The 12,437-nt window shown below is 41.8% G+C and overlaps 1 protein-coding gene across 13 annotated transcripts in view; it reads right to left on the bottom strand.

Moving 5' to 3' along the window:
- Nucleotides 1-12,437, bottom strand: part of WNK1 (WNK lysine deficient protein kinase 1) — a 167,715-nt gene that overhangs the window by 46,826 nt on the left and 108,452 nt on the right. For 6 of the 13 annotated variants that reach the window (XM_075940997.1, XM_075940982.1, XM_075940987.1 and 3 more), the window contains 7 exons: nt 10,588-10,665; nt 9,589-9,732; nt 8,075-8,518; nt 6,698-6,982; nt 5,933-6,030; nt 4,068-4,230; nt 3,150-3,266 (listed from right to left, as the gene is read on the bottom strand). In XM_075940997.1, the coding sequence (XP_075797112.1) occupies nt 3,150-3,266; nt 4,068-4,230; nt 5,933-6,030; nt 6,698-6,982; nt 8,075-8,518; nt 9,589-9,732; nt 10,588-10,665 (1,329 nt within the window). The remainder of the gene's footprint in view (nt 1-3,149; nt 3,267-4,067; nt 4,231-5,932; nt 6,031-6,697; nt 6,983-8,074; nt 8,519-9,588; nt 9,733-10,587; nt 10,666-12,437) is intronic. The other 7 variants (XM_075941015.1, XM_075941018.1, XM_075941043.1 and 4 more) reach the window with 3 other exon arrangements.

Below are 12,437 nucleotides of genomic sequence, written 5' to 3'. Positions count from 1 at the left end.
GGGTCTGAGACTTACTCCATTGCAACTCTGCATTTAAAGTTTATTAGGAGATGGGCAGGCAGACGGCCCAGCTCAGTCTTGGCTCATGCCGGGTCTGGGACCTTCCCCCACTGTGGCTTTACATTTGAAGTATATTAGGAACCACATGGGCAGGCAGCCAAGCTCAGTTTCAGCCCACACCAGGTCCAGGAGCTCAGACATCCCCTAGACAGGGGCTGCTGCCATCCTGTGCTGCTGCCTCTATTAGAGGCAGCAGCACTGGACAACAGGCAGCCAGTCTGCGATGGGATCACGGCTCCTCAGGAGTGAGGCTGGAGCGCACTGGCTGCCAACCCTGCCCCGGGACTATAGAATAGTCGACTAACCAATAAGAATTCATGAGGTTACTCAACTATTCAATTAACTGATATTTAACATCTGTACTATGTAGTTTGTAGCCCATCTCTCACCCACAGGAGACGGTCAAATAAAAAAATATTATCTCACCCACCTTGACTAATATCATGGAACAAACATGGCTATGAAAGTATTGTATACAGGCAGTCCCCGGGTTACGTACAAGATAGGGACTGTAGGTTTGTTCTTAAGTTGAATCTGTATGCAAGTCGGAATTGGTACATATTATAGGGGAAACTCTAGCCAAACATTTCTCCAGAGCTCAGTTTTATTCTCCCACACCTCACTTCCCTCAGTCCTTTATTCTCAAGTTGAGGTGTCTGCTGAGAAAAGCTGCTCTGCGTCTCCCTGGTCTGCTGGGGGGGGGGGGGGGGGGAGGGGCACTTGCTTCGCGTCTCCCTGGTCTGCTGGGGGGAAGCAGCTAGTGCAGGGTTGCCTCACCCCGTTTATAAGTAGGGATCCGATGTAAGTCAGATCCATGTAACCTGGGGACTGCCTGTAATTGAAATTTAGCAGGCCTACTATTTCCTATTACAGTTACTGATTTAATATTACATAAGCCTTCAAAACATCTCTAATGCAGTAAAAGGAATGAGGGACTAATGTAATTGAAACTTACATATTCTTCTTAGTATTGGAAATGAATTTCAAATTCTCTTCTCTGCCTATTCCAAGTCTTTCATGACCAGAACCAAAACAATCACGATGAATCAAGTTACTCTGCACTGACACTACGTTGAAGGTGAACCCATATCTCCCTAAGAGACCAACTTCACAAGCTTAATTATGTGGCTAGACACATAAACTAGCTGTACATTTCAATTGTGCCAGTACAGTCACTACAAACTCTTCTGTTCAAAAGACTTCCATGTATTTAGTGGTCATCTGTTTTTACTCAACTGGGAATAGATCTTACTATTGGCATGACAATGCCATGATGTTCTATTTCATGAGCCCAGTGAAACTAGTTTTGAGATAGGACAAAATTTCACAGTGATTATTTGAGCTAGAAGCCTTTTAAAGATTTCATATTTGCTGACGCCCAATGAAATGGGATAAAGCATGTATGATCCTTACCAATTAGTTTACTTTTTACATGACAAAACCAACAGGAATTAATTCAGACCTCCCTGTAAACAACTACTGAGATAACGGATGTATGTTGAAGGTATATAATGTGGAAAGTGTATAGGTTTACATTCTATGACTACTTTGGAGGAATCTTCCTTTTACTGTACATGTCTCAAAGATTTCTGATGCATATTGTTAGGTTTTTCCTGAGGTACTATTGGTCAATGAGCCACTAGTACAGACATGCCCAAATGCCTTTGGGGAACCTCTTTGGAAGGCCAAAATCTTAGTGTGGAGTCCTTATCAGGGTTTTTCATAACTGTACCCCATTGGAAGTCAAAGGCTCTGGGGACAATATGTGCCCTAGAGAATATGTGCAGGGGAGTCAGCTGGAGGCTAAAGTGCTCTCTCCATCAGCAAGACTTATGTTTTTGGAAACTTTGCCTTGAGCTGCTAACCGAGGGTGCGTTTTTGTGGATATGTGATTTTCCCAGAAACTATACATAGTGATATTATCTTTCAAGGGATGCAAAATAAGTTTTTCCTTTTTTTGTTGTTTAAAACTGAGAGGTCTTAACTGCTAAATCCTCAAGGCAGGGGAGGGGAGAGTCCCCCAGAAAGGGCAGGAAACATGAATTAGAAGAGATTTCCTCTTTTTAAAATCTCAGAAACTAACTATTAAGAGAATCAAGATGACTAGAACTACTACTACTTATGCTAATGATGCACAGAATGAAGAAACAACTGCTTGTTCCATTCAAGACCAAAGGTGTTTGGGAAGGAACCATGGGCAATTTGCTCACGCAGCGCTAGATTCTATCTAGGCAGACCATGAGAGAACAAGCACACATGTGCAAGCCAAGTGGACACTGTTACCTAAAAATCTTCCAGTAGAGGTGCATGGGCACAGATATACTCCTGCAAGAGAGCATTCTTTGGGATAAAATTAAGTTCTCCAGTAACAGGAGCATGACTGCACTTGGAAAAATTTAAATTTTATTTCCAGAAATGAAGTTTACTGTTTATTAGTTCAGCCCACAACAAGCTATTAGTAAGCAATTTTTAAAATACTAAAGCCTGGTTTCCAACTGCCAGGCCACAGACCTGTGCTGGTCCGCATACCACTGGCTGTTGGGCTGCGGCAGCTCTTCGGGCTGGGGCTGCGGTACACTGCCCAGAGCATCTCCTTCTACCGTGGCTGTTGGGAGAGGCATGTCCTGTGCTGCCCTGCCTCAGCCAACCAGCACCAGAGGTCTCCTCCTGGATACAGAAGAGTGGTTCGCTGTGTGGCAGGGGGGCTGTGCAGAGCGCAGCGCAGCACAGCACAGCAGCCTCAGAGCAACCATGACCCAGGCAGCAACACTCAGTTGAAGGCTTTGAAGCAGTGCACAGCTAGTGCTGGGGAGCTCTAAGCAGCGGAGGTAACACTGGAGGGCACAGGGCATCCAGGGTGAGGAACTGGGGTGGGGGGCGGTCTCTGAGGGCAGGAGGCTGGCACGGGGAACAGTTATTAATGAAAGATTTTGCTTCTAATATTAGTAACATGATTGGAAGAGGAGACAAAGATTGCAGTGCACAAAGACACTATGAGAACTCTAGTAATTCCTAAAGACAGGTTGTACAACTAATATGATGAACAAGATCAAGGTCAATTCTCCATCTTCACTGGAGATGTAGCTCACCATAATTGATGCTATTTCCTCTGGGTTGTCACCATCCAGGTCAAATTTGAAAGTAACCATTTTCCGATTGTGTGTCTCTAGCTGGCATTCAACCACACGATCACCCTTGTTCGAGACCTGAAAAAAAAATGTGTTTTCCACCCTGAATTGTGGAATACATTAGAACCTCACAGAATTACCGAACACACGTGCAAACATCTCATGTCCCTAAAGCCAGGGGAATGTCAGGTGCACAAAAGCAACAAGATCTCCTAAGGGCCAACTATACTCCTTGAGCCATTCATTCTCCATTCCCAGACAGATCAGGTATACTGAAGGGCAACCATCCTTTAAGGTACAAGTGCTAAATGATACAGCTGGAAATCCCTTAGATGTTCAACTTTAAGCCCTCTTGCTCAACATAGGGCATCTTTCTCTAGAACTGATTACTCTGTAAACCTTTCCTGCTTATTGCAGAAAATAGAATAATTACATTTCAGTAAATTAACTAGTGTGGTAGTAGGGAAAATAGGGTGAGGTTTCTTAAACTCCAGTCAAGGGGTAAGGCAAACAAAGTAAATACTCTGTACCACCTACAAGTATCAATGCTCCCTGAATGACCATGTTCTGCTGTGCTTACAGCTCTGCAGCACACCTAATAGCTCACTCTTGGGCACAGCACACCTAATAGCTCACCTTTGGACACTATCTGACCTCCAAAGCAGAAAGAATACACAGGAGCATACAAAACAGTGTACAGCACCTGGGGAAGAGTTTGAGTGGAAGCCTAGTCACTTTGTATGGGAGGCTGTTATCAGAACTTAGGATACACAGGAAATGGAAAGGCTACCCTCTTCAGAATGGTGGGTAGGGAAGTTCTATAAGAGCTCAAGAAAGACACTACCATTATTACAGTCACTGAAATAAGCCATAACTCACATTGAGAATTCTCAGTTTTGGTCTAGCCATCTTCTCATGCCGAGAACGGCTGCGTACAGACTTCCGATAATGGCGTTTAGTGGTCCTCCCTTCGTGTCTCCCACTAGATCCTGGCACATTTTCATTGCCATCACTCATGCCCGAAGCAACATCAGAATGTGCACTAAAACCAAAGTTTAAGTTTAATAATTTACACAAATAATATTTGAACTTCTTCAGTTTGTGATGACAATCTCCCTCTTAATCCAAGAGAGGATAGCCTCTTAAGATCAATACTGGTTCCTCTTGTGAAGACAGGGTATTTAACCACACAAGAAGGGATCTAGGAAATATTTGATACAGTAATCCACTTAAATGCATCTTCTGGATGAAGCATCAAGCTTTGCAAAGCTCAACTCTTGAATATGTATGACTATCATGGGAACAAGTAACCCCTTGCTTAATATGTAATTGCAATAGATTAGCATAGCAGGTGTGACTATCTGATTAAGAAACGACTATGTACATTATACAATTGCAACAGTGGTACAAACCATATCATGAGAGTTGTCAATGGAAAATACATGATTTGCTGAATGATTATCCTATCAGCATGCATGTATCATTTTCATTTCTGAAGTTATGAATATTGACTAGAGATGTAGAAACGCAGTTAAAATGTAACTGCTAAAAACCATAGTGACTACACATGCTGTGGGCTCTGCAGCATGAGCCCGTAGCAAGCCTCCCTGGGAGCATCAAGGGTGAGGCTTACCAGTTAACCAGTTAAACCTTCACTTCCCTAATATTGACTGTATACCTATTTTTCCAGTGCAGTACCTCCCACATGGTAGTTTACAGCCAGTCTAGCCAGCACATTGTGAATAGACTATTCAAGCTGATGGCTCATCAACAAACACAATGAGCCATGAAAGACGCTTATCCCCACCTAATGGGTTTTCACATAGACTTTCCAGCCAGACTGCCGATAATGGCCACTGCTATGACTCATCAAAACATGCAAGGGCATGTGACACTGGATTCCCTCTTGTGCCTATATTTTTCCACTTAATGTATTGAGAGCAGACCCACTATATGGCACAAAGTATAAAATGCCCCAGAAACATCTCTACTCAGCTTCTTTCCCACTCTGTTCTCTGGAATATGGACTTGTATTAATGGGAGCATTCTAACCAAGAGAATGAGGACTTTCCAAAAGTCTGGAAGGAACCACAGACTTAATAAGCCAGCAGTTTCATGACATCATTGCTTCATGCCTGATCCGAGAACTCAGTAATTACTGTTTGTATACGATTTCTTTTGCCAATTTTACCTTCTCACCTCTTTCTTTGTATAAAAACCTTTAGATATACATACTGGATGACAGGAAACAGTGTCATTATTGGGTAGGATCCAAGTTATATATTGACCTGGGTATGTGGCTGGTCATTCGTAGTAAGAACCCTCCTTTGGTTGATCAATCTGGTGTTAAATAACCATTCATCATTAAGTCTACTATCTGGGTATTGGCACAGGGTTGAGTTTCTTAAGGAGACTACATTTCTGACTTGTCATTTGTCAACGTGGCGAGATAGAAGTTTACTTCTGCTGCTGGTTTGGTTTATCTTATTGAAGAACAATCCCCAGTTTTGGGATGTTTGCGCCCTATTTCTCAGCTTTTGGACACGAATCTGGTATTCTCAGTTGTGACTCACTGAGGCATGGTAACTTCAGAAAGAAACTTCAGAGAGAAACCTTATAAAAAAATTTAAGTTATTCACTCAATTTATATAGAAAATGTTCCCAGTAAAGAACAGATGCCAGAGAGCCACCAAGGGAAAAATGTCTCAACCAACAAGTTCAGCTTGGTAAAACTCTAGGGTTACCTGTCTAATGAGGAGACCAACGGGGTAGTCTGTGCAGGCTGTTGCTGTGCTGATGGTACAGACTCTGAAGGAGCAGCCTGCGAGGCTCCCTGAGTACTCTGCAAGAAAAAACCAACACTCAAGGATGTTAATGAATTATTTCTTTAGTTCTAACCAGATCAACTCTTTAGTACATTTCCCCAATCATTCTTCCAAGCTACAAAGCATCAATTCTACAGACAAATTAATAACCACAGGGGTCTAGTCCACTCAAATCTGACACCCAAGAAGAGGGTGTTAGTGCAATACTCAGAGTGCCTGGTGAGGATAGCCATCCCATCTGCTACATTGTGATTCTACAGCTTGCCATGCAGCCAGCACCATACTAGCAAAATGTGCAACAGGGAAGCCAATGCAGCCCACAAGGACAATTCAAATCTCTCCCCCAACAGCAGAAAATCTTGAAGGAACACGTATTAGAGATTCTCATGGGCTACCAATGGCACAGTGTCTTTGAAAAGACAAAAAAGGATCTATAGTACTAGCAAGAAGTGAAGTGTTAACAGATTTTTGCCTCTGGAATGCACACTCACTTCCCAACAGAACAGCCAATGGCAACAAGTTCCCCACATTGGCATGACATTCTGCTGTAAGAAAAAGTCATTTGAGAAATTAGTTTATAGTGTCCAAATGATACCAACATGGAAGGGGTTAATTTCCCCCAAACAGTGCAAATATAATTCATGCTCTGGAATTTTCAATTTATACACACAACATCACATTTACCTCTAAAGCTCCCTGCTGTGAAGATGCAGATGAGACCTGCTGTGCTAAACTCAATGAAGGCTGTGGCACTTGAACCTGTCCTCCTACACCGCTCAGAGGAACTAACATGTTCTGTTCCACATAAGGCTGCTGCACCATTGCAGCAAGATAACCTGGCTGTGCCAATGCATCTGTGGGTAAGGGAGGGGACAGTACTGCAGTAGGGATGCAAACAGAGGTCACAGCAGAGGAGGGAGCAACATTTGAGTCTCCTGGGTATTGCGGCGGCAGCCGAGGTGGAAAGCCCTGCGACAGAAATGAGGGATCCAAGTTAGTGCATATTAGGGGAAGTTAGGAAACCAGCAAGAAAGGCTGAAAGAGAAAACATGGCAAGTAAAGCTGCGGGGACTGTTCCAACCTGCCATACTTCCATAATGTTCAAGCACCTCAAAGCCATTTTGCAAGAGGAACACAGCAGACTGCCCAGGTACCTAAATTCACCTCCAGAACAATCACATATGATGAGTCAGCAAGTTCTCTTGCACTCTCACAAAAAGTGTTTCAAAGTCCTAGGAAGCGAACTTCCCCTATAATTATCCACAAAATCATAAAAGTGGAAAACGTGAAGAGCTTGCATGCTGAATAATCACTATTTAGCTAGTATATGCAACAGCTAATGGGAATCTTCCATAAAGAATGCCAATGTTCATGTAATCTCCCCCCTTCAACTCAAGAGTGGAGATGACCTGAATGCCAAGCAACATTATTACACACAGCAAGTAAACAATACTTGCTATTACCTGCTGATGGACAGCACATTTCAACATAATATATATTACAATAGGGGCAACATCACATGTTGGGACTGTCTTCTCACCACTGTATTTTTATTGTAATGCTTTGCTGATTTATAAATTAAATCTTTACTATAGTCAGACACAGATTAGCTCTTGTCCATCATTCCATGTTTGCATCTGACACTTTACTGACATTCAAGGCTCACAGTCTAGATTATTGCTAAGGTAATTTTTGGTGTCGCCAGACATTCCACACACTGTCTTTCCAGGACACAGATCAGCATTTTAAAGGTCTTTGGCAGGGAGTGATGAAGTATTACCAATTTTCAGATGCTTATTTGTCACATATGGCAGAAAAACCTAACTTTTACAGAAATTCCATTGCCGATAAATCCATAGTTAGGTGTCCAAAAACAATCCATGAAACTCTGTCCTTTTGCATACAACTATAAGTAGTTAGTTCAAAAAGAGACACAAAAACATGTGCTTTGATCACTTTCCTGCCAAATTTGGGTATTGGCAAATATGTGCAACATAAGTCAGGTCTAGTGTCCCAGAGGAACAGAAGATGAGGAGATCTTTTGCTGACTTGCAACAGTACCTGGTACAAAGCATCTCCAGCTGGAAGTGCAGCTTCAGCAGCTTGTCCAAGACTGGCCGGTAATCCCATGGACTGAACAGCTGGCTGCAGGAGCTGTGGGAGAACCTGGCTGGGCAGCTGGGCTGCAGACTGTAGAGCGGTTGGAAGCTGGCTAGGGACAATGGTTGATCCTACAGGGATAGCAGCTGATGTGGCCAGAGTGAGCAGTGGCTGGTTAATGCCAGCTGCCATAGAAACAGGCAAAGACTGGAAGCCTGGCTGAGCCACAGGTGCATGAGAGACTGAAAACTGGGGAAGCAGGGAAGTTGACATGGGCTGTCCCATAGGAAGAAAATGAGAGCCAATTGGAATGGTTGGGGCAACTGAAGGCTGAGGGAGAGAAGGTGCTGCAACAGGTAACTGAGGTTCGCCTTGGATGATCGGCACTGCTTGGGAAACAGGAAGCTGGGGATGCAAAGAAAATAGAAATAGGCTTTTTTAGGAAGCAGGGTTGCAGAAAGCAGGTTTTTTAAATGTATGAGTCAAAGAAAAAAAAGAATTGCTTAAGTTATCATGCCCTGTAAGAGTGGAGTGGGGAGAGTAGCTGGCAGAGTGGCTTGAGAATTGACTGCTGTTCCAAAGGGTCACCTTTTTTACAATCCCTTCTGTGTTCCAGTTTTTGCAACTTGTACATTGTGCTACGATGGAACAGACAGGTGTCAACACTGCTGCACCATCAAAATGTACATAAATGGACTCTGCTATCATTCTAATTCTACAAGCAATCCTCCCTCCCTTACCTATTGGGAAAATATGAAAACCCCACAACAAAAACGGGAACATGTACCCACTTCAGGTATAAGCAGGAAGCAATTAAGAGCGTTAGCCACCGTTGTCAACATACACAGAATGGCAAAGGTCATGTCAGCTGATCAGCAATCAACAGAATTGGATAAAGAGGTCAAATGAAACTAAAATGGTTTTTGTGGCTTATCACCATTCACATTCAAGATATCAAAAAATGTGACAATCTGAAATAACCGTTTGGTATCAGATGCATCTTGGCCAAGTAGTGAATGAGGAAGACTGGTTTTTAAAAAAAAGAGGACAACAGTTCAGAAGAGGCAGTATACTTGGTTTAGTATACATAACTGGAGAATAAATTGTCATTATGTAAGAGAAATGTACTCCATCCAATTTACATTTGTGTTCATGAAGTGTCAACAATGCCATATGAAACTCCTCAAACTGCAGGTGACACTAGTCTTTCCAGATGTTTGTCTAAGACCTCTATGCAAGCAAAGGCTCAGTTTCAAGTGCTGTTGTTCCTCAACTGAATTACTGAATTTCTGCCATGTATTCCAAAGAAAGAGATTTAAGACATACATCTCTGTTCCTGCCAAATTTTTAAACATGGAATAATATGTCACCTCTGAACTATTAGGGAAGACAGCAGACAAATAAAAGCTGTAACCAAAAAATTCTGGGAAGAAAGGACGACTCTCTTAAGTTTGCAAAAGACCAAGGTTAGTTACCTGAGTCCCCACTGGTACCTGAGGCATCGGCATGATCAGTGGTGTTTGACTAACTGGTTGTGATGGGGTAGCTCCACTGGCAATGGATGACTGCTGCAACTGGTACTGTCCTGCCTGTTGGGAAGGAGCCAGCTGCTGTGCACTCTGTTGCAAGGAGGAAAGATAGCAAGAGATTATTTTCTCTTTAGATAAAAGCATTCCTCAGATTTGTATGTGTTCAAGTAGATTTCACCCAAAGGATAAAAGGGTAAGCTATCAAAAGATTAGTGTTTCATCTTCATGTTTGCACATACCCAATCATTTTGTTAGATCTTATATTACTTATATCAAGCAGTTAGTCTGAGCTCTCTCTGAAAATCAAAGAGATTAAGCATCTTCCTGAAAGGCTTAGAAAACATTCACAAGAAGATTCTACAAAATAACTGCATCAGTGCCCAGAAAAATATGTCTTTCAGTTATTCAGCTTTTTGCTCAAAATCTAGACAAAACTCCTTTTACCATAGCTTAGGAGAAAATACCCATGCACAGGGAACCTCACTGAGAAAAATCACTGGGAAGAATTGGAAAGTGATATTCTGTAAGCACCATAGTCCACTGGTACTTAAGCTTACACAATTTCAATTTCAAAACCAAGTATACACTCGAATTAGGTGTGGTAAGCTTGAGATTGTGAGGGTAGAGAAATAGACCGTTTCCTACTCAAGCACGTCGTCCATAGATTTCTCTTTAAATTCTGGCAAACTTCAGTAACATATTTTAGGTGAAAATTAGTTATCAGGTATAAAATAATCACTAGAATATATAAGAGTTGGCAGCTATGCCTAGCATCAGCACCAAGAAGCCTCTATCCTTTCTATCTGAACTTAAAACCTTCTTCCCTTGCCCACAATCTGACAACAATACTGAAAATATTTTCCTGTTCACTTTCTCCCATAAAAATCCAACTGGAAGTCAAACTTACTACACATTAGTCCTGGCTTTAGGAACTGTTTTTCTTACCTGCTGACTCTGTTGTGTAGGCTGAGATGGCACCCCCACTGATATACTACTTGAGGTTGGCTGCCCTTGCACCTGTGTCTATGGGGGGAGAAAAGGAGACAGGTACAATCATACTGGGCAATTACTGGCTTCCGCATCTATAGTTTCTGACTAGAGTGGTCTAATTAAAACAATCGTCTAATGAACGCACAATGGTACTATGGCTTAATTGTATTATGGAGCTATTCAGCAGTGCAGTGCACTATGAGGAAGTGATGAGCTTTTTGTTAAAATTTCCAAAACAACCAATATAAACAAGTACAACCCAAACAGCCCTCTGCATTAGGCAAGTTAGCCTACCAGTTTCATCTTTCTTTAGGATCTGTCCCGGTATAGTTGCTAAGAACAAAAGCATTAAACTTAACATTTACACACTGAGCACATTTAGGTGGCCAGGAATAGAAAAAGAGTGAAAAAATACTAACTCTGTATCCTCAACCATAAATTGAAGATAGATACAGAGTTTTAAAACTAATATTAAAGTGTGTGTGTGTGTTTGTGTCCCCCCCCCCCGGGCTCACTTTGAAAGGCATGTCAAAAAACATGCCAAATTATTTTCAGACTCTCAACACTGCAATGTTCAGAGCCCATAAATTGGGTTAGCTATTGGAGACACGGAAGGTCCTAGCTAACACAAAAAAACAACAACTTTGAATGAATTAACAAATAAAAGAATGGATGAATGACATTACAGTGAATGGAGAAGAGTCTGAAGAAACGGCATATCAAATACCTCTTCTTCAGCAGTTTCCCTCCCATTGGACTAAATATTATCCTTCTGTATCAGACACTGGGACATGCAATATCTCTATACTTCAGTATAACCCAGAAAGGGAAAGATCATTCAGATCCCTTTCTTAGTTTGTCACTTCAGTGGGAAGGCTGAAAAAGTAGAAAATTTCTAGTGCATTTAGAAAGTTGTATAAAATATTGTGTAAAGTATTATTCTTTTAAATTACTGAAGCTACAAAATTCCCGTTGGCATACAAACCTGCAGTATATTGTTTCCAGGAATACTCTGGAAAGCATTACTGTGGTTTAAGAAAAACCCTCGGAAAGCACAGTGCCATCCAGGGAAGCTTTTTCTTTTACTCTTAATAGTTCCTTGAAGGTTTTGCCTAATAGTATGTGCTATTTAAATTGTAACTAAGGTAATGCAGCTTGAACTTGAGGCAACACAAAGTCCTAAATCATGCATTATTTTAACACATTAATCGAGCACTCTTAGTAATCCATACATGAGATACATTTTACCTCTCTTATTTTAGGCTATTCTTCCAGCCATTCGTTTAGTCTTGAACATAAAAACTTCAGTAAGTGGTTTCCTGTGTACCAAAATAATTTGGGACTACACTACCCTATAAACACTGTTTCAGAGCACTTCACTAGACTTCCACTCCACTCTGCTTACAATGAAGGTTCACTAAGCTCTAGATGGCTCCCTTAGGGCACATCTACACTGTAGAGCAAAAGTCGAATGAAGATACGCAACTTCAGTTACATCAATTTCATAGCTGAACTTGAAATAGCTTAATTCAGCTTTTGGTGCTGTCTACACAGCAGGAAGTCGAAGGAAGAACACACTTCTTTCAATTTTCCCTTACTCCCCCTGAAATGAGGGTTACAGGAGTCGAAGTAAGAAGTCCTCCATCTTGACATTTCAAAATAATGGCTTATGTAGACACACACTGTTATTTCAAAATAATGTCAGTTATTCCGAAATAACACTGCTATATAGGTGTAGCAACCCACACCAGACTTGTGTTTAAAAGCTCTATTCTGAAACAGCTATCACCACAATCCTCTACTCA

The sequence above is a fragment of the Pelodiscus sinensis genome, chromosome 1 (assembly GCF_049634645.1).
Source record: "Pelodiscus sinensis isolate JC-2024 chromosome 1, ASM4963464v1, whole genome shotgun sequence".
Classification (NCBI taxonomy): domain Eukaryota; kingdom Metazoa; phylum Chordata; order Testudines; family Trionychidae; genus Pelodiscus; species Pelodiscus sinensis.
Note: the sequence above shows the minus strand (reverse complement) of the source record. Positions and strands in the feature narration are given on the sequence as shown.